The sequence below is a fragment of the Ipomoea triloba genome, chromosome 5, assembly GCF_003576645.1.
Source record: "Ipomoea triloba cultivar NCNSP0323 chromosome 5, ASM357664v1".
In the NCBI taxonomy this organism is placed as follows: domain Eukaryota; kingdom Viridiplantae; phylum Streptophyta; class Magnoliopsida; order Solanales; family Convolvulaceae; genus Ipomoea; species Ipomoea triloba.
The window spans coordinates 496181-518919 of record NC_044920.1 but is presented as its reverse complement, the minus strand read 5'-3'; the positions used below and the strand labels follow the sequence as shown (position 1 = coordinate 518919).

The window sequence follows — 22739 nt, the reverse complement described above, 5'->3', positions numbered from 1 at the left end:
AAAAAAAAAAAAAAAGGAGGCGGGGGGGAGGGGGGGGCGGGGATATGAACAACAACAAGAGATATATAAATGTTAGGGATGACAAGGATAAAATGATCATTTCATAATTCTTAGTTTTTCATATTTTTAATTTGGCTTATTATCTCAATAAACTAATGCAATAAATCATTTTACTAATAGCCTATTGACCAAATCAAACCAGTCAAAATTGGCTTATCATTACCAAACACCCCCTTTACCAAAAACTAAAGCTGGGTATATTGATGGAAGAATAGCATCCAGATTAATTATGTTTTGTGTATATATGTAGAGGCGAAAAGGGCAGAAGAAAATTATCAAGCATTGTTGCATGCTTTTGATAATTCTTTGGATATTTTGGAGGTTCTTAAATTAATATTTGATATAAAAAGTGGTGAAGACGAAGTAATTCTTCATCTCCGCCCTGTGGTGGTATGTTAAACCTTTGTTCTTACTGTTCTTATCATGCATTTATGTGTAAAATACTAAAATTAATCTGATAACCTCCAAACATTTGTCTTGTATATTAGACACTTGATCGTGAACAATCATATGGTGATGATGTAATAAAGAGAATTTCTCCATCTCGATTAGATATGTTCCGAGGGGAGGGAGTGCTATTGCTAATATCATCTGGTGAACACTTCCCCTTTTATGCATATTATATGCCTACAGGAGTAAGGATGATTTGGGTTCCTATTACAAAGGTTGAGAAGATGGATATACAAAAAATTCATCGTTCTATCGACTCTTCTCAAAATAGTGCAATGGTTTGTCATAAACCGGTTACACAAGTATTCAGAAGATTTCTTAAAGATAAATGCTTTCCCGCTTTTCAAGCGGGGAATGATCCTATTGTCATTTCACTGGACAAACGAGGAAGATTGGTCCATTATAATGCATTGCACATGATACTGACATGGGGAAATCAACAATGTGAAGAGACAACAATGAGCCATAATTTAATCCCTTCTTTAGAAAATGAGTTGAGGGAAAGGACTTTAGGTGCTGACCGTGTGATTGATGATATTGTCACACGAATACATGATTTTGCAAGTGAGGTTCGCAATAACATCGACAATTGGGTGAAGGATATTAGAGACAAAATGAAAAGTTCGGTATGTCCTTATAATTAAATTATGAGTAGCTTATCATAAGTACTTACCTATCATTATTTTTTTTTTTAAAAAAAAAAATCACAAAAAGCTTATACTTCTAGAATTAATGTTTTCATTCATCAGTTCCGTTCCTATAATTACACAAGTGAGAGAGAGCAAGCTCTATGGAATAAAGAATCTTGGAGCCTTGTACTTGTGGCATCGTTTGCCATCTTGATTATTCTTGGCATAATGGGGGTAAGTCAATCTTCAACTTCTAATTAATTAGTTGCAATTACAAGCTATGTTATACAGTTAAATTATCTTGTCGTCTTGCTTAAGTAAAGGTTATTACACTGGATTTGATATTTTTATTGTTTAAATGAACTTTGTATTAAACTGTAATAAAACATTATTCTTACTCCCCTATTTTTCTTTGAACAGATTGGTGATGAAGGGTACATTTTGTTATGTGGAGGCAATGACAATAAACAAGTACTAGAATTTACACTAAAGATACAGGAAGTTTGTTCCAAAACTCAAATGAATATAGGAATTGCCTACATTGGAAGAAGTGAGAAGGTGAAGGTAGAAATGGAAAGGCTGTGTGAGCAGTGTGGTTTTGAATTTTTTTCTGTAGGTATTAAGGAGTTTTGGAGACGACTTGAAAGCATGGCCTCGTCTAGGATTCAATATTTAATTACGACGGGGCTTGAGGAAGGGAATGATGAAATTATGCAAGGACTCAAAAAATTGTTAGCTTACGAAGCTGAAGGTTCAACTGGTGCTGGAGTATGGGCTTTGTTAAGCAAAGGAAACAAAATAATTGCATGTGATATGGGAGATAAAATACTTGGAGTCATGAATGAGTACGAGAAATAGAAAGACAACGCACAAGCAAAAGGTTTTGAGCAGGGATTTAGAGATTGCTATGAGATGCTTAATTATTCCTCTCATACTTCATACCAACGACACCCTTGTTGTTCTCTCAATTATCCTTCTAATTTTGACAAAATCCTGGACACCGAGTCATCATGCCCTCAATGTAATCACAATATGCATAAATTTGTCACTTTCTCTTGTTGTCATACTTTTGAAGAGTATTAGAGTCAAATAGAAAGTACATTGAAAGTGTATATATTCTACCTCATGCCATTTGAGATTGAATTGGTTCCTCCTAACATGTGCTTTGATTAATCATGATTGAATTGAAATTTTATCAACATAATACTCTTTAATATTTTAATTGCCTCTTGAATCTCTACCTTATTTTGGGATTAAATTCAAGTAGTGGCGGTAGATTTGCTTCATTAAAATGAACTATATAATTTACATTAAAGTCATACATGTTTATATAGACTACAACATAAGTTACTAACTTCCACAACATCATAAGTAGGTGCCAAACAAAAGATTGTTTCCTGACAAAAGGCAAGTGATCTTGGAAGGGTGAGAATATCACTATAATTATTGGGTTATTTGACTCTAGTTACCTGGGTCAATATAATCCATCAGGTCAAATAGCCAATTAGAATTCAGCATCACAATGGCCATCCTAAATTTTAGCATTTCATTCGATATTAGCTGCCATTAAGATTTTAACATGAATATGTCTTCATGGAAAAAGAATACATATATATAAGTAACTAGAAAACAATGCTGAAGCTACTTCACAGAGCCAACATTGGAACAGAACAATTGACAGTAGAGAACATGTTAGGCTAATTTACTATGTAGTTGAGCTCTGTTCTTTACAGGTCACAGAAAGTATTTCATTCGGTCATCTCGCCTCATTGCGTTGTACACAGCTTGAACCTGAAAACCACAACCGAATCGTATCATCAAACCTGCAAATTCTTTGATCTCCATTTCAAATGGATTCTTAAGTTTCTTTCGTTAAGAAGAGTTCGGTTCGGGCTTATGTTTTCGTTTTAGTCTATGTTGTCTCTATACACACACGAGCAATCATGCACAAGAAAGAAAGAAAGTGTACCTGTTCACTACAAACAACTTGTATGGGTCCGATATTTACTGATACGTACTTGCCCCCCGAGGAAACCTTCTGCTTCACCTGCCCCTGTGTTCACGTTTTTGCACGTCACGTAATTATATGCGTTCAAATTATTAATTTTAAAATTTTATTTTCATTTTCAGGTGGTGTAGTTGTTTAAATAATGTTGATAGTCACTCAATAGCAATTTGTATACTAAGTGCACTATAGTGTATCCATGGCACACTAAAGTAATAATGATGCTCGCTTCATTTGCGATCATCTATGGAAAGTTTAAAGTTGTCTCACAATCACGCCAGCAAAGAGGATTGGCATACAACTTGGCTCTTTCAAAGCAAATGTCTTCCTCTAACCCTATCATTTAGAGGATAACTCAATAAAGTCTGCCTTAGATCTCGGCAAGCTGATGGTTGAACTTGAACATTCATCTCCTATGATTGTGGCTAACTATTGGATGGCAAGATTTATTGTTGCTTATACCCGACGTTGTATTTTAGGCACCGAGTAAGACCATTTAATTTAACTTTGTATAAATTATATTTATGTTTGTAGAATTCTTTCTTTATCTCATTTATACCCTAATCTTTATAGGTAATTAGTATATGTTAATATCTCATATAAATCATATAAACAATATAAAGTAGAAAATATTTCAATAGATTAATTTACATTGCACAACAACACATGTAAATTGGGTTAACTAAGAATTCTTCAATGCAGTCACAACTCACAATTGGTTATATAATGTTTATTTCTTTTAATTAATTAATATTATTTTCTTTTTTCAGTTCTCAAATCCAACTAACTGAACAGTCCAAGTTATCCATCAAAATCAAAGAGATCATGACTTCTAGCGACTCACTACTAGGTTGGTCCAATATTTTAATCTATAGTAAGGGTTTTTTTTTTTAATGATTATAATTAATGTATAATATACAATTTATAATGTCACCCTTAGAAGTTGCTATAATTTAGCCAAAGATTAATCACTGTGTCTGTCGGTGGATACCCTATGTTATGGAAAAAAATATACAATTTATAGTATATTCAAAGTTATTATAAATTGACTTAAAATTTAAACTTTATTATGCAAATAAAAAAATCTAATTTTTAAATAAATTTGAAAAAAGTAGTTAAATTATTAATTATAAAATCACAACAATTTGGTTAAATAGATTTGCGGTGTTTGGCGAATGGTTGATATATAGCTAATACTTGATAGTTATAGTTGATAGATGATTGAGTTAGCTGGTCAAACCAGCAAATAATATTAGCGGGTTGTACGTAAAAAAAAGTGTTTGGTAAATTAGTTGTTTACTTTTACCTTATTAAACATATTTTGCTAATTTATTAACTCTTAAATTACTTTTATAATTTTTATTTATTTATTAATTATTATTATGGATAACAAGGATGAGTGAAATCAAAATTAAAAGAATAGCAACGAGATTAATTATGTTTTGTGTGTATATGTAGAGGCAAAAAGGGCAGAAGAAAATTATCAAGCATTGTTGCATGCTTTTGATAATTCTTTGGATATTTTGAAGGTTCTTAAATTAATATTTGATATAAAAAATGATAAAGAAGAAGTAATTCGTCTTCCCCGCGAGGTGGTGGTATGTTAAGCCTTTGTTCTTACTTTTCTTATCAAGCATGCATGTATGTGTAAAATACTACAATTAATTTGATAACCTCCACTTGTATAATAGAGACGTAGTGGAGGTAATTGGAAGAAAACTTCCCGACGTGGATCAGATCTGTTTCGAGGGGAGGGAGTGTTATTGTTAATATCATCTGCTGGACACTTCCCTTTTTATGCATATGATGTGCCTAGAGGAGTAAATATGATTTGGGTTCCTATTACAGAGGTTGAGGAGATGGGTATACAAAACATTCTTCATTCTGTCGTCGCTTATAGAAAGAGTGTAATGGTTCGTCATAAACCGATTGCACAAATTTTCAGAAGATTTCTTGAAGATAAATGTTTTCCCGCTTTTCAAGCCGGGAGTGATCCTATTGTCATTTCACTGGACAAACGAGGAAGATTGGTCCATTATAATGCATTGCACATGATACTGACATGGAGAGATCAACTATATCAAGAGACAACAATGAGCCATGATTTAATCCCTTCTTTAGAAGATGAGCTGAGGGAAAGGACTTTAGGTGCTAACCGTGTGATTGATGATATTGACACACAAATACATGATTTTGCAAGTGAGGTTCGCAAGAACATTAACAATTGGGTGAAAGATATGAAGGACAAAATGAAAAATTCGGTATGTTCTTATAATTAATTAAATTCTTAGTAGTTTATCATAAGTATTTGTTTATAATTATTTATTTTTAAAAATCACAAAAAAGTTATACTTCTAGAATTAATGTACCATTGTATATTAATAGAACATTTTCATTCATCAATTCCGTTCTTACAATTACACAAGTGAAATGGAACAAATTCTATGGGATAAAGAATCGTGGAGCCTTAAACTTGTAGTATCCAACATCTTTAATGGACTTGACAAGCGGGTAAGTCAATGTTCAGCTTCATTCTAACTAATTATGTTAAACTGCGTACAGTAAATTTATATTTTCTTCTTGCTTAAGTAAAGATTATTACTCTGTATTTGATATTTTTATTCTTTAAATCAACTTTGTATTAAACATTAATAAAAACATTGTTGATTACTCCCCTATTTCTTTGAACAGATTGATGATGAAGAGTACATTTTCTTATGTGGAGGCAATAATAATAAACAAGTTCAAGAAGTTATACTAAAGATACAGGAAGTTTGTTCCAAACTCCAAATGAATCGGAGAATTCTATACATTGGAAGAAGTGAAAAAACATTATTTGATGATGAGGTGAGAAGGATGTGTGATTATAAATTCTATAAGTATATTATTATTAAGGAATTTTGGACACGACTTCAAAGCATTGTCTCATCTAGGATTCAATATTTATTTAAGATGAGGCGTGACGAAAGGAAAGATGAAATTATGCATGGAGTAAAAAAATTGTTAGCTTACGAAGGTGAAGGTTCAACAGTTGGAGTATGGGCTTTGTTAAGCAAAGGAAACAGAATAATTGCATGTGATATGGGGGATAAAATGCTTGGAGTCCTGAATGAGTACGAGAAGTGGAAGGACAGTGCACAAATCAATGGTTTTGAGCGGGCATTTAAGGATTGTTATGATATGCTTAATTCTTCCTCTCCTACTTCATATCAACACTCGCATTGTTCTCTCAATTATCCTTCTAATTTGGACAAAATCCCAGACACTCAATCATGCCCCCAGTGTAATCACCATATGCATAAGTTTGTCACTTTCTCATGTTGTCATACTTTTATAGATCATTAGAGTCAAATATATAGAAAAGACGGACATTGAAAGTGTATTTTCATACCATTTGACATTGGTTCCTCCTAACATGTGTGGTTTGTCCCTTGATTGATTCATCATGGTTGAATTAAAATTTTATCAACATGATTTACATTAAAGCCATATATACATGTTTATATAGACTACAACAGAAGTTATGAACTTCCACAACATCATAAATCCGATGATATTCTCCGATCCATATATACGTAGATCCGATGATAATTAATTAAGTCCGATGAACTTCCACAACATCACGTACTGTGACCTTTTGATCCGCAGGTCCAACCACCTCTCCGCCGCCGCCGCCACGTTCGTTAGTGCCACGTGATTGTGCATGCTAGGAAGTTATGACAAAAAAAAAAAAAAAAAAGAAGAAGAAGATGGAATTAATAATATTTAATTTGTTGGGGCCTTTCGTGAGATTTTGGCAGTAGTGTTGCATTCTCTCCCATACGTGGTCGTCAGTATATCTAATTCTTCTTTGTCCACATTGCATGAAATCTCGATATTTTCGTCCAATGCAGCTTTGATCGCAAAAATTCAACAAATGAGAAAAGAAAACAAAATTTGATAGGAATAAAACATGTTGATCCAAGAAGAACTTGAAAAGATGGGTGTTATATTTACACAATTCAGTGCAAATCCTGAGTAGTTAAGTTCTTTAAACTTGAATAACAACCCCACCTCATTAAATGGTAATTAAAACACAATCCCCTTCTGATTAAGATTAAGTACATTGCTTAAATATATGGACACGATACTATCTTTTTGTTGTAAATAATTTTGATATTTAAATAAATTTTCATTTTGAATTTAGATAGTGTGTACATTACTTTGTTGATGATACAGAATGTAATGACAACAGATAAGACAAAATTATAATAAGATCAAAATAATAAAAACTAATTTATATAAATATAGATTTTCCTGCCAACAACTGGTCACAATTTCCAACCAACGGTTGGAAGGAACGTTAGTTATTAAAGCGCATGAGTTTTCTGTCCAACTGTTTAAAGGAATTTCCGACCAACAATTGGAAGGAAATCAAGATAATGCACTAGGGGATTTCCGACCAACATGTGATCGGCATTTTTGTCCAACGGGTCAAAGTTGGACGGAAATTCCCATGCTAAAAATGGTGGGTTATCATCTAGAATTTCCATCCAACTTTGATCCGTTGGACTCTATTTCCGTCTAACATATGATGTTGGACGGAAATACTGATGGCTATTTTCTGGATCATCAATTTGATCGGAAGCCTATTTTGTGACCAATAACTCCCGTTTTCCTTTCAATTATTGTTGAACGGAAATAGCGAGATTTCCAGTCATGCTAATAGACCTTAAATCCTGGCAGCATCATCTTCAATTCAAAGAAACCATTTCGGATATGTTCTTTTTTAATTAAAGCATTAAGATTCTTAAAGAGTTACTCAATTTGATACTTCTGATTACCTTGTTTTGAAGCTAGGTATTGAAGTTAGCTCATCTACAAGATAATCGTCAATTGATATACTATATAAGATCTAAATGAAAACAATCCTTGTAAAAACAATTTCAAGATTATTATAATCAAAATCAATCCAAACAAGTAATTCTCTTCTTCATATCTATCATCACACATGTGAAATCAAGTTCAATCTCGATCAACGGTAATGATTTCACAAAACCATGCCACCGACACTGAAGAGCAAGAAACGATTATTGTGGAACAAGTTAAAGCTACACATGATCCCAGAGGTGGAATGGATGTCGATACAACTTCTATTTTCAATTTTGTTGACAACATTTTCAATTGCGATACGGTTTGTCAGTATACTCACTATTTACATACCTTAAAGTATTTTTAAAATTTTTTATTGTTTAAAAATAATTTCGAATGGATCTAACATTTAATTAAGATTGGAATTGATGAAGGGAGAGATGAAATTGTGTGAAATAAGCCACTAAAATTGTTAACATACTGAAGTGAAAGTGTGACACTTGGAGCATTGACAGTGTAATAATGAGTAATGACTAGCTACATCAGCTATAATCTGCATTGTTGCACTTTATATATTTAATTTGTAGTGTATTAGCTATCAAGAATTAAGAATATGTGATGTGCTTGTATACTTTTTGGTTCTTTTTCTTATATGCAGTTCAAACTCCTATTTCACAGATCTGTCTACAATCTATGCATGAAGAAGTGTGATGGAGATAGTTTCTAAAGAGTTAAAAGTAAAAGAAATTCCTTTATTAATTTAATTCTTTTAATTGCCTTGTCATGAAGCAAAGTATTAGGATGTATTGATTCTTGCTTGTACACATTTTCAGTTCATATAATATGTAAGATAAGTGATTTGCAAGACATTCTCGTACTTGTTATTCTATTTTCAATGCATTGGAAGCAAGAAGCTAGATGACTACCTTAACACTAAATCAAAGAAGGTATGAAAAATCCCGAAAGGGATAGACCAGCCAATGAATTGAAACATGATTTTTCTATGTAAAGGTCTCTGAGTTTCATTTATAACAACACATTTTCAGTCCAATTTATTGCACAAGATTTTCTGCAATTCTTAGTGTGGTTTATCTCTTCTATATGATTAGTTTATGAAAATAGAATTGTAGAGGATAAATCATAATGTTTCATTCGATCTCTCCCATACATCATCATCAATATATATGTTTCTTCAATATACCTTAGTTCCTGGCAGCATCATCATCGTAGAAACCTTTTTCTTTTCTTAGCTTCTTTTTTAATTTAAAGCATTAAGATACTTGAAGAGTATGTTTTTCATTTTAAATCTTCTGATTACCTTATCTCGAAGCTAGGTATTGATGCTAATTAGCTCTTCTACAAGAGGTCATCAATTCATATACTATATAAGACCTAAATGAACACAATACCGGAGAAAAAATTCAAGATCATATAATCAAAAGCAATCCAAGAAAGGAATTAATTCTCTTCAAACACATGTCAAACCAAGTTCTATCTCTATCAACATCAATGATTTCACAAAACCATGCCATTGATATTGAGGAGGCGATTATCGTGGAACATGTTAAGGCTACACATGATCCCAGAGGTGAAATGGATGTCGATGCAAGTTCTATTCTCAATTTCGTTGATGACATTTTCAACTCCGGATCCAATACGGTTTGTCAATATACTCACTATTATTTACAACTGTATTTTGAAGTAATTTTAAAATTTTTATTGGACAAAAATAATTTAGATACCACTGTATCTATGCACCTATATAATGAATGAATTGTGTCATACAATCACTTAAAAGCATTGCATGACACAACTGCTGAGCATTACATATTATAGAAGTAACATGCATGTAATTTCATGTTAAACAATATCATATTGTCAACTGTCAAGAGATAAATTTCTTAAAAATATGGCTCTACACGAAAATAATTTCATTCTCGCTCGTTTTCATCGCACTAAGTTGTTTTAATGGAGTATGAGTATAGATTCTTCAAGAAGCAACGCAAGACAAGTTAATGCTAAAAGAGTACATCCAGAATGAGATGCCATCTCATGTATTACAACTCTCCTTAAAGGTATGTTGAAAATCTCCCACCTCACATAGTTATATGTCATTACTTTTAAGATTTTATTTTCATTTTCAGGTGGTAGCGTGTAGCTGTTTAAATAATACTGATAGTCACTCAATAGCAATTTGTCTACTAAGTGCACTATCAGTGTATCCATGGCACACTAAGGTAGTAATGATGCTCGCTTCATTTGCGATCATCTATGGAAAGTTGGTTCTTTCAGAGCAAATGTCTTGCTCTAACCGTAAAAATTTAAAGGATACCTCAATAAAGTCTGTCTTGGATCTGGTCAAGCTTATGGTTGAGCTTAAACATTCATCTCCTATGATTGTGGCTAACTATTGGATAGCAAGATTTGTTGTTGCTTATACCCGACTTTGTATTTTGGACCCCGAGTAAGACCATTTAATTTAACTTATATTTATGTTTGTAGAATTCTTCCTTAAATCTAATTTATACCCTAATCTTTATAGGAAATTAGTGTATGTATGTTAATATCTCATATAAATATCTATAAATATTATAGACAATATAAAGTAGAAAATATTTCAATACATTAATTTACATTGAACAAAAAACACATGTAAATTGGGTTAAGAATTCTTCAATGCAGCCACAATTGGTAATTGATTGATGTTTATTCTTTTTAATTAATTATTATATTTTTCTTCATTTTCAGGTCCCAAATTGAACTAACTGATGAACAGTCCATGTTATCCACCAAAATCAAAGAGATCATGACTTCTGGCCACTCACTACTAGGTTGGTCCAATATTTTAATATCTACAATTAGGAAATTTTTATGATTATAATTAATGTATAATATATAATTTTATAATGCAACCCTTAGAAGTGCCTATAATTTAGTGAAGGGTTAGTCACTGTGTATGACAGTGGATACCATATGTTACACCCAAAACAAAGATACAATTTATAGTATATTCAAAGTTATTATAAATTGACTTGAAGATTTAAACTTTATTATGCAAATAAATAATCCAATTTTTAAATAAATTTGAAAAAATAAGTAGTATAAATTATTAATTATAAAATCATAACAATTTTGTTAAATAGATTTAGGCTGTTTGGCAAATGGCTAATATATAGTTTGTAGTTGATAGTTGATAGATGATTTGGTTAGCTGGCTTGACCAGCTAATAATATTAACTGGTTGTAAAAAAAAAAAAAAAAAGTGTATATGGTAAATTAACTGTTTACTTTTACTTAATTGGATGTAAAATGACTTATAAGGGCACAAACATATTTTGCTAATTTATTAACTCTTAAATTACTTTTATAATAATAATAATAATAATTGTTGTTGTTGTTGTTGTTATTATGATTATTATTATTATTATGGATAACAAGGATGAGGGAATCAAAAAGAAAGAAAAATATTATTGTTGTTGTTACGGAAACAACAAAAAAAAAAAAAAAAAAAAGGGGGGGGGGGCAAGGCATATGAACAACAACAAGAGAGATATAAATGTTAGGGATGACAAGGATAAAATGGTCATTTCATAATTAAGGCCAATCAGCTAACAAAAAACTGTACTTAGCTTTTCAAATTTTGACTTATTGCCCCAATAAATTAATGCAATAAATTATTTTACCAAACACTTAAAGTAGCATATTGACAAATCAAACCAGCCAAACTTTGTCAAAAACTCAAAATTGACTTATCAGCTATGTTACCAACCACCCCCAAATACCAAAAACTAAGGGCGTGTTTGGGAAACGACCGATAGTTGATTGGTTTAGCTAGTAGTTGATGACTTATTGTGTTAACTGGTTTGATCAGCTAGCTGTTTATTGTATTAGGTGGTTATAAAAAACTGTTTGGTAAATCACATATTTACTAGTAGCTGATTGAATGTAAAATGACATTTAAGGGTATGAGAGTATTGTTATTTTAACATTTAAATATAACAAGATCTCATAAACTCTTATTAATAAATAATTATAAAATTTTTGGTATCATCTATACTTTTTTAAAGACATAAGTTAATTATTTTTGTTTATTTAACTCTTATTAAATTATATTCTAAAACCATTTTTATTAATTATATTCAATTTTAATAATTTAAAATGATTTACTGTAAAAATTATTATTATTATTATTATTATTATTATTATAAAATGGCAAACCCACCACCCGTTTATTATTATTACTATTACTATTACTATTACTATTATTATTATAAAATGACGTACAAACTCACCACCTATTTAAAAGCAAATCCCATTGTTTCCAAAGGATAAATTGTCAATACGCCAATTGATTCCAACCAGCTGATAAAAAACGCTACATCCATAAGCTTTTCAATTTGTGGCTCATTGGCCGAATCAGCCATTTACCAAACACTTCAAAATAGTTTTTTGATGGGTCAAACAGTCAAACTTGGTCAAATCAGTTAAAATTTGGTTGATTAGCCATTAACCAAACACCCCCAGCTAGGTATATTGATGGAAGAATAGCAACGAGATTGATTATGTTTTGTGCATATATGTAGAGGCGAAAAGGAGAGAAGAAAATTATCAAGCATTGTTACATGCTTTTAATAATTCTTCGGATGTTTTGGAGGTTCTTAAATTAATATTTGATATCAAAAATGATGAAGACAAAGTAATTCTTTATCTCCACTGGGTGTTTTATGAGGTATGTTAAGCCTTTGTTCTTACTTTTCTTATCATGCATGTATGTGTAAAATACTACAATTAATCTGATAACCTCCAAACGTTTTTCTTGTATATTAGAGACCTAGTTGTTCGACTTATATATCATCATATGGTGCAAAAAAGAGAATTTCCGCACGTCAATTAGATATGTTTCGAAGGGAGGGAGAAAAGATAATTTTCCCACGTGGATTACATATGTTTCGAGAGAAGGGAGTGTTATTGTTAATATCATCTGGCGAACATTTCCCTTTTTATGCATATGATGTGCCTATAGACCCTAGAGGAGTAGAGATGATTTGGGTTCCTATTACAAAGGTTGAGAAGATGGGTATACAAAAAATTTATCATTATATAGACTCTTCTAAAAAGAGTATAATGGTTCATCATAAACCAGTTTCACAAGCATTCAGAAGATTTCTTAAAGATAAATGTTTCCCCGCTTTTCAAGCCGGTAGTGATCCTATTGTCATTTCACTGGACAAACGAGGAAGGTTAGTTCATTATAATGCATTGCACATGATACTGACATGGAGAGGTCAACTATATGAAGAGAGAACAATGAGCCATGATTTAATCCCTTCTTTAGAAAATGAGTTGAGGGAAAGGACTTTAGGTGCTGACCGTGTGATTGATGATATTGACACACAAATACTTGATTTTACAAGAGTGGTTCGCAAGAACATCAACAATTGGGTGGAGGATATTAGGTACAAAATGGAAAAATCGGTATGTCCTTATAATTAAATTCTTAGTAGCTTATCATAAGTACTTGCCTACCATTATTTATTTTTTTTAAATCACAAACAAAAAAAATTATACTTCTAGAATTAATGTATCATTTTATATTAATAGAATACTTTCATTCATCAGTTTCTTTTCTACAATTACACAAGTGAGAGAGAGCAAGCTCTATGGGATAAAGAATCTTGGAACCTTAAACTTGTGGCATCTAAGATCTCGTACCAACTTAACAACAGGGTATGGCAATCTTCAACTTCTAATTAATTAGTTGCAATTACAAGCTATGTTAATGTTATACAGTTAAATTATCTTGCCGTCTTGCTTAAGTAAAGGTTATTACATTGGGTTTGATATTTTTATTGTTTAAATGAACTTTGTATTAAACATTAATAAAACATTGTTACTCCCCTATTATTCTTTGAACAGATTGATAATGAAGAGTGCATTTTCTTATGTGGAGGCAATGACAATAAACAAGTGCAAGAATTTACACTAAAGATACAGGAAGTTTGTTCCAAAACTCAAATGAATATGAAAATTACCTACATTGGAAGAAGTGAAAAGGTGAAGGTAGAAATGCAAAGGGTGGGTTGTCTTGTATTTTCTTCTTCAGGTATTAAGGAGTTTTGGAGACGAATTCAAAGCATGGCCTTGTCTAGGATTCAATATTTAATTGCAATGGGGCTTGGGGAAGGGAATGATGAAATTATGCAAGGACTCAAAAAATTGTTAGCTTACGAAGCTGAAGGTTCAACTGTCGGAGCATGGGCTTTGTTAAGCAAAGGAAACAGAATAATTGCATGTGATATAGGAGATAAAATGCTTGGAGTCATGAATGAGTACGAGAAATGGAAAGATAACGCACAAGCAAAAGGTTTTGAGCATGCATTTAGAGATTGCTATGAGATGCTTAGTTATTCCTCTCATACTCCATACCAACACCCTTGTTGTTCTCTCAATTATCCTTCTAATTGTGACAAAATTCTAGACACCGAGTCATGCCCTCAGTGTAATCACAACATGCATAAACTTGTCACTTTCTCTTGTTGTCATACTTTTGAAGAGTATTAGAGTCAAATAGAAAGTACATTGAATGTGTATATGTTCTATCTCATGCCATTTGAGATTGAATTGGTTCCTCCTAACATTTGCTTTGTCCTTGATTGATTTTTTTTTTTTTTGAGTACTCCGATTAATCATGGTTGAATTAAAAACTTTTCTACATAATAATCTTTATTATTTTAATTGCCTCTGAATCTCTAACTTATTTTTGAGATTAAATTCTGAATCTCTAACTTATTTTTGAGATTAAATTCAAATAGTGGAGATAGGTTTCCTTCATTAAAATGAACTTATATAATTTACATTAAAATCATACATGTATAGACTACATCACAAGTTATTAACTTCCACAACATCATAAGTAGGTTTCAAACAAAAGATTGTTTCCTGACTAGAAGGCAAGTGATCTTGGAAGGGTGAGAATATCACTATAATTATAGAGTTATTTGAGTCTAACTACCTGGGTCAATTTAATCCATCAGGTCAAATAGCTAATTAGAATTCAGCATCACAATGGCATAAAGAGCCATCCTAAATTTTAGCATTTCATTCGATATTACTATATTAGCTGCCATTAAGATTTTAACATGAATATGTCTTCATGGAAAAAGAATACATATATATAAGTAACTAGAAAACAATGCTGAAGCTACTTCACAGAGCCAACATTGGAACAGAACAATTGACAGTAGAGAACATGTTAGGCTAATGTACTATGTAGTTGAGCTCTGTTCTTTACAGGTTACAGAAAGTATTTCATTCGGTCGTCTTGCCTCATTGCGTTGTATACAGCTTGAACCTGAAAACCACAACCGAATCGCATCATCAAACCTGCAAATTCTTTGATCTCCATTTCAAATGGATTCTTAAGTTTCTTTCGTTAAGAAGGGTTCGGTTCGGGCTTATGTTTTTCGTTTTAGCCTATGTTGTCTCTATACACACGCGAGCAATCATGCACAAGAGAGAAAGAAAGTGTACCTGTTCACTACAAACAACTTGTATGGGTCCGATATTTACTGATACGTACTTGCCCCCCGAGGAAACCTTCTGCTTCACCTGCCCCTGTGTTCACGTTTTTGGAGGTCACCACAATTTTGTTTCATTCATTCAAATAAAAATACAGAAACTTGCGATTCTTCAAAGTGCATACTGGGCTTGAAACTGCTGAAAAGACACAAGTGTTCCTATGTTCTAGCACAGCTAAGAAGTAATGTTTGTACCATCTTTATCTGATGAAAAAACCAGTCTGACATGTTACATCTTCCTAGTACATAGTATTTCTTTTTTTTTTTTTTTTTGAAAACTAGTACATAGTATTTCTAATTCAGCACAAAAACCATAGTACCTATTCAAAGTCATAAGTCTACACAAGTAATCAAGTACATCCTCATCCTAATCTAAACTCCGAAAATTGCATTATCAGTACATGACAGATTAACTGGCGAGTAATAAACAGAAAGTATATTCCTACCTCGGGGATAGATTGTTGAATAACCGATTCTACAGCAACTACCATAGCCTGCACAAAATCATCACCTCCAGTACCAATAGCTGTAAACACCCTTTCAGATGGATAGGAATTAACCTGCACGGTAAAAACATACATAACTATATCTGACCCGAGAGTCGGGGAGACTGGTGCTCACAACAACCATTTACCTAAATTCCATATATCACTGAGAAACCAATCCTCGTACGTACCTCTAGGCATTCAAACTAAGGAACTTGTATAGCCATGATCTACCTTAAACATGCTAACATATTAAAGAAGTAGTCGATATTACCTTCTTATCCAAAACAAGCCACTCATTAGTTGAATCATCATGCACAGTCCCTCCAATAACTACATTCGTGGTTTGCCCTACCCTTCCTTCTGTCTTCGACACTTCTGCAACCCCATCAATAGTCAGTCTACATTCATAAAACCTATTCAAAAACTTTCAAAGAATGGAAAGAACAAAAACAAAAGAGTTAATTCCGGATTTAGTCATATGACTATCACTCTTAACCCTTAACTTTTAAAGCTACCAAACTTAGTCCTTAATTGAATATTTCCAATTGTAATCCACTGTTAGCTTTTCCATGTGTGAATCATTAACATTGATTTCACCCTCAATTTTAACCGTTCATACAATAAAAAGCTTACCGGGCATTACAATTGGAAAGGATTCAATAGTCAAAGAACTAAATCCGGAATTAACTCAAAACAGAAATAGAAAAAAAGAAGCTCAAGATAAAAGCTTTACTCAAATCCATCAATACCCCTGACTAGTCACTACCTCAAACAATCCAACATATTTCATTAAACTATCCTTTACTAATTGGAACATGTACACAGTAATAACCCAAACTGATTACAATCATGGAAACCTGTCTTTTTTCCATATTAATCTGTTTTCACCTTAAAAGCTCTAGTATTTACTATGTTTTCTGTCCAAAACAATACTATGAACTCTGCTCAAATCCAGGAATCAGGACAGTTACTTTTCACAGGAAATTATGCAATTAAAGACTGAAATTGCAAATTATAACCAAATGAACCTGAAATTGCCTTGAGAACAGCTTCTTGAGGAGGATTTGTTTCGGAGCCATCCGGAGATGGGGTTTCGTTATCGGAGTAATTAAGATGATGGGTCCTTCTATTTCTGGGCTTGAAGAGTTTACAGGCACAACCCAAATGCGGAAATTGGGGATTGCGGGCAGAGAAGAATGAAACGGAGGGGGACGCTCGGTTTCGAGGAAGGGGTCGCCATGGCTTCGTTAAGAAGACGGTTCTAAACCCGGTTGTAGACGCCATTGCCGCAGATGTGGGAGATCCTTGTCTCCTTGATAATTTTCCTGTTTTTTTTTTTTTTTTATTATAAATGCTATAAATAAATATTGGGAATGTTTTGAGTAATTTCTATTTTTTGATTATTTTTAAACTAAACTTCAAGTCTTCAACTTAATCTTAAATTATGTTGGTAAATGGTAATCTTAATTTATTAAATTGAATAATTTTAATAACTATACATTGTGCTTTATTTTTCTTTTTAGATCAGCCACAATGAATAAACTTAAATATAAATAAAAAACATATAATTTTTTTTTGTCAGGAAGGTCAAGGTCGTCAAGCCAACAAAAAAATAAACAACTGAAGAAAAAAAAAATCAAAATTACATAAGAGCAACTTTGGTGCGGCTGTGGGGTTAGTTGGGCCAAACTAGCAAGAAGAGAGAAACTTTTTATTTTTCTTTTTACAGAAAAAACTCTTGTAAAAAGATATCTAGATATGTCATGTTAAAAGTTTCAAGTCAAATTTTCTTCCAAAGTAGAAGTTAAATTAATCCCGTCATGACCTGGGTCAAATCTCGATCAATCTCACAATAAGATACCTAGAAATGGTAATGGGTCGAGGTGGGTCAAGAAAGGGTATATCCCCTACTCAACTCACCTTAGATCATAGGTGTTTTATATATATATATATATAAAAGGTCCCATTCACATGGTTAAAATAAAAAGTGAGGACAAACTTGGCGCATTATTTCTTATGACATTTTACTAATCCAAGTACGTATTTCGAGGTTAACGAAACCCATAACTTCCATTCCAAAAAGAATAGAAGAACAAAAAGATAATCACTTTAGCCCGAAATGTCATGGGCTTAGTTTTATGATTCGTTACATACCCAATGCATTTTATATTACACTGGGCCTATTTAGAATTTGATGGTTAATAAATTTAAATTTAATAGAGTTGCTGGTTAATGAATTATTATTATTAGGAAAAAGTGTCAAATAGGCCATTGAACTTGTCACTTTTGTGCAATTGGACCATTAAACTTAAAAAGTGTGCAATTCAACCATCAAACATGAAAAATTTGTGCAATTGGACCATTTTTACAAAAATTTTCTAGTAAAATCCAATTATATTACTAACATATATGTATTAAGAGTGACATTTTCTTCAACCATATCAGTTGGGAGTCAATATTGAAATGTTTTTTAACTCAAATTGAATTAAAAATTTTTGTAAAAATGGTCCAATTGCACAAATTTTGCTTGTTTGATGATTGAATTGCACACTTTTTAAGTTCAATGGCCCAATTGCACATAAGCGATAAGTTCAGTGGTCTATTTGACACTTTTTTCTGATTATTATTATTTATACACGCACATAATACTAATGGGGCATTGGAAATGGCTATTCCCATGATAAAGGGAATAGCTCATTCTGTGTAATTTTATTTCTTGTCATAAAAATCAAATCAAATAGCATAATAGCGCAAATTATATTGTGGACCATGTTCATAGCTGATACTGCAGTTGTGTTGAACTAATACTGCAATCGTGTTGAAAGGGAACTGTAGTTGCACGGAATAGAGGCCGTTCATCCGTTCAACACAGCTGCAGTATCAATTCAACACAACTGCAGTTCTAGACGGATGAAACAATCTCTGTTCTGCGCAACTGCAGTTCCCTCTCAATACAACTGCAGTATCAGCCATGACCATGGTCTACAATCTATTACACGAAATATAATGACATTTCATTTCCAATGTATTCCACAAACCAAATGTCACATAGTAAGTTCTTCAGGAATAATAAACATCAAGTAATGCAATCATATGATATGGGCTCCTAGGGGTGTCTTATCTACTTACATATTTATTAGACTATATGGCACTATAACTACATTCTCACCATTATCTACTTACATATTTATTCATTACTATTATTACATTCATTATCATCTTCTTTTACTTAACATCATCTTCTATCTTTTCTACTTGCATTACTTATTTAAAGATAACTTATTTGCTTATGCTTAAAAGTTAAAAATTATACATCATTCACATTATCAAAATTAAAAATTGAAATCTATGCCACGTTTTATATTTTGATTGAACTCAATTGATTATTAATTTGGATATTTTTAATTATGCTATATCTGATACAAGTTTGGTCTAGATATCGGATATCAAAATTTCACATATATTATTATATTATAATTCGAAATAAAAATTATATATTATATACATGTCATTCAAATGAATATATCTAAAAATATTTTAAATATTTTACATATATTGAACTTAAAAGTGAAAATTATATTTATTCTATTTAAACCAAATATATTTTAAAATATTTTAAATATAAGGTCTAAAAATCATTCGAAATTAAACTTATGTTAATTTTATAACGTTAAACTAAAAAAAAAAAAATTGAAAAAATAAGTGTTAGTAAACAAGTTTTCTAAATGAAAACTGAAAAATTAGAAAACAGAAAACATAAAACAGTTTTCTGTTACTAAACATGACCTAAATATTTGTTGAATTAAGATTATTGAGCTAGTATACTATGTCCCCAGAAGCAAGAATTAAATTGAACGTGAAGACAAAAGTAAAGGTATATCAAATTTTAACAATATATTTACATTAGACTAATAATCGTTCATCTAATTAGGTCAAATTTAAATATTAAAAAGTAATTATTAAAAGTTACAAATAAATGAAGATAACTCCTTCTAAGTGTTAATTCTATTTTTTGTCCTAAATTTATAGATGGCAAGTGGCAATACACTTTTAGTCCTTTTTTTTTTTAGAACATCAACTTTAATTTTGATTATAATATTATTGTGACATGATCATTTTTGGTCATTTATCAATAAAATAGTTTAAATTTCGTTAAATTTACAAGGACTTTTCGATCTTCAATTATGATTTTTTTAAAAATAAAGATAAAAAATATAACGAATCAACCTACTTTGTATAAACATATCAAAATGTCCTTGTATTTAACTATATTTCAACGATTTTGTTGACGGATGGTCAAAAATAGGTCATGCCATAATAACACTAGAACCAAGTGAGAATATTCTCATAAAAAAAAAGGACTAAAAGTTGATTGTCCCATATAAATTTAGGACAAAAAGGAAAACTCTTCCCTCTAAATCCAAGCAAACTATCTATAGAATGAAAAAAAGTTCTACAAGAAAATTTAAAATTACTTTAAAAAGCGACCGCACGATAGAAAATATTTGCTAACATCAACCATGGAGGCATTGAGCATCTAATTAAACCTCAATAATAAACTTTCAATTTTAAGTAATTCTTCTTTGTAGTCCCATAAGTAACAAACTTTTGGCCTCCCAAATAATGTGCCAAAAGGTTTGTATTGAATAAGAATCATGCACTATTCACTTATAAAAATAGTTGTTTTTTATTTACACTTATAAACATGTCATTATTATATATTAAATGATTCTTTATATATATATTAGGACATTGTTGGAAAATCACTTATTTTTTACTACTACTAGTACAGAAATGCCACTACATTTTTTTCCTTACTTTACACGCCTTTAGTAGTAAGTAAAGAAGTGTATTGTTGTATTTTTTTGTCAATTCTCTACTAGTCTAGTGTACCCAAAAAATGAATGTAACGTATATTTTTCAAAATTTTTTGAAGTGATTGGAAACCTTTTTTTTTAATAGCAAACTGTGTCTCCAATCATTTTAGGGTAATGGAATAATGTTCATGACTAAAAAAAGAAAATTTTTCATTAAAAAAAAAAAAAGAAGATTATTAAGAAAGTATGTAGAGTTGTATTATATATCTTGAAATTATACTCCCTGCTTTGATTTATAGAAAAGCTCGCAGTCATTACTATCCAAAAGTACACTTTTGGTGAATCTCGCATTGTGACCTTAGTCGATAAAAAATCGCAAAGAGATAAATCAACCTCGGTTATCTATAATTGACCGGCTGAATCAAAAATATCAATAAATTATACTCCTTACTTGACAATTTATTTTTTTTTTTTTTGAAATCAAAACTATCCTTACTTGGCAATTAGTCATTAAGAGACCAACTTTTTTTATTTCTTTATTTTCTATTCATTAAGTGAATGATATATAACGAAAGTATACACTCGGAGACAAATTCATCAGCATATATGAAGGAAGTATATGAGTATAAGAATTGTACTCGTAAAGGACATAGGGCAAAAATGAAGGTCTCAATATCATGAAAGTGTAGACCACCCATTAACTTACTTTGGTAAAGCTGTTCCCATCTGCCCCAACAAATTATAAGTCGTATATGAAAGGTCTTCAATTCAATCTTACGTATGTCTCAAAATCAATACATTTATGTACTTTTTGGTTTCTAATCTTCAATTGCCCAACTTCCACTTCCAACTAGATTAGGAAAAAGAAAGAAAGAGGAAAGAAAGCACCCACCCAATTAACTCAAATCTCTTTTAATTTTTTTTTTCTTGGATGAAACTAATTGACCGGGGTGGTATGAATCAACTAAGTTCAAATAAAGATATTATGTAATGGATTAAATGAACTTTATTGTCTAGGCGAAGACGATATCAATTTGTACAAAGAAAAGGCCCAACAAACTCTTAAAAGCATTGTGGCTGGGTCGAGAGGCTAAGTCAAGGCCTACCATTCGGAGTTCGGAGATCGGATCCAATGCGGAAAAGTCTACAAGCCCTGAGGGTGGGGGCCCTTGCACCCTATCCAAGTCTCATTCTTTAGTTCATTGTGTAGTGCCCCGATCCTTCGCACCTTGCCCAGAGCATCCCCTAACTCTTAGGCCTCAGGTCGTGAGCTATTAGGCCCCTGGTTGTGGAGTTAGAGTTTTGACTTGAGTGTCATATTAGGCTACCTAAAAGAGGGATACTTGATGCTTAATAAGGTTCAAAGGAAATCAAGAATAGTTCAGAGTGGAAGCTATCCAGAGTAGAGTTATTCACTCGTTGGTTACTTAGTGCTTCATAAGGTCTGGTGGAGTAATGTTTCCCAAAGGGAAAACGGGATTTCCGGTGTTGAACAAAGTATAGAGTATGAACCATCTAGAGTAGGTCGTTGCATACCTTGACTTCTCAAGGGTGGGCAATGATACGATCTCACATTACGTTCACAAGAGATTGCAGAGTGATTATTATGTTGGGGTCAAACTTTCACTAATGAGCTAGCTAGGGTCAGTAATGATACGATGACATATTGCCTTCACAAGAGATTGTGAAGTAATACTTAAGTTGTGGTCAAACATCTACTTATAAGCTAGCTTGAATGTCGTATCATTACCCTCAACTATTGAGGTGAGGTAACTTTGGTGGAGTTAGAGTCTTGAATTTAATATCTATCATATGCGTAAAGAAACATAATAACAAATTAAAAAAAAAAAAAAAAAAAAAAGA

At 31.8% G+C, this 22739-nt stretch overlaps 4 protein-coding genes and 1 long non-coding RNA gene across 8 annotated transcripts in view; 4 read left to right on the top strand and 1 right to left on the bottom strand.

Annotated features, from left to right (window-relative positions):
- LOC116020914 (protein SIEVE ELEMENT OCCLUSION B-like) overlaps nt 1-2338 on the top strand; it is a 5654-nt gene extending 3316 nt beyond the window's left edge. The window contains exons 5-8 of the mRNA XM_031261480.1: nt 311-450; nt 549-1136; nt 1260-1373; nt 1560-2338. Of these exons, the coding sequence (XP_031117340.1) occupies nt 311-450; nt 549-1136; nt 1260-1373; nt 1560-1997 (1280 nt within the window). The 3' untranslated portion in view covers nt 1998-2338. The remainder of the gene's footprint in view (nt 1-310; nt 451-548; nt 1137-1259; nt 1374-1559) is intronic.
- Nucleotides 2339-3351: 1013 nt separating this feature from the next.
- LOC116021200 (protein SIEVE ELEMENT OCCLUSION B-like) lies at nt 3352-6583 on the top strand. Of its 2 annotated transcripts, XM_031261812.1 has the most exons (6): nt 3352-3630; nt 3915-3994; nt 4603-4742; nt 4836-5405; nt 5548-5655; nt 5836-6583. In XM_031261812.1, exons 1-6 carry the CDS (start codon nt 3533-3535, stop codon nt 6487-6489), a joined length of 1650 nt encoding a protein of 549 aa, XP_031117672.1. In that variant the 5' UTR covers nt 3352-3532; the 3' UTR covers nt 6490-6583. The 2 variants fall into 2 exon arrangements, with proteins under 2 accessions (XP_031117672.1, XP_031117674.1); XM_031261814.1 differs by lacking the exon at nt 4603-4742 and having other exon boundaries at nt 4993-5405.
- A 1512-nt stretch (nt 6584-8095) lies between these two features.
- Nucleotides 8096-9114, top strand: LOC116021202. Of its 2 annotated transcripts, none has more exons than XR_004098942.1 (2): nt 8096-8317; nt 8674-9114. It is a non-coding gene; the product is annotated as an uncharacterized LOC116021202 (long non-coding RNA). The 2 variants fall into 2 exon arrangements; XR_004098943.1 differs by having other exon boundaries at nt 8654-9114.
- A 186-nt stretch (nt 9115-9300) lies between these two features.
- LOC116021199 (protein SIEVE ELEMENT OCCLUSION B-like) lies at nt 9301-14617 on the top strand. Of its 2 annotated transcripts, XM_031261810.1 has the most exons (8): nt 9301-9654; nt 9981-10070; nt 10140-10459; nt 10744-10826; nt 12578-12723; nt 12822-13469; nt 13614-13721; nt 13911-14617. In XM_031261810.1, exons 1-8 carry the CDS (start codon nt 9472-9474, stop codon nt 14553-14555), a joined length of 2223 nt encoding a protein of 740 aa, XP_031117670.1. In that variant the 5' UTR covers nt 9301-9471; the 3' UTR covers nt 14556-14617. The 2 variants fall into 2 exon arrangements, with proteins under 2 accessions (XP_031117670.1, XP_031117671.1); XM_031261811.1 differs by lacking the exon at nt 12822-13469.
- A 448-nt stretch (nt 14618-15065) lies between these two features.
- LOC116021201 lies at nt 15066-17380 on the bottom strand. Its single transcript, XM_031261815.1, has 5 exons — nt 17088-17380; nt 16331-16434; nt 16018-16131; nt 15525-15608; nt 15066-15345 (listed from the first exon to the last, which is right to left on the bottom strand). Exons 1-5 carry the CDS (start codon nt 17341-17343, stop codon nt 15289-15291), a joined length of 615 nt encoding a protein of 204 aa, XP_031117675.1. The 5' UTR covers nt 17344-17380; the 3' UTR covers nt 15066-15288.
- Between the last annotated feature and the right edge of the window lie 5359 nt (nt 17381-22739).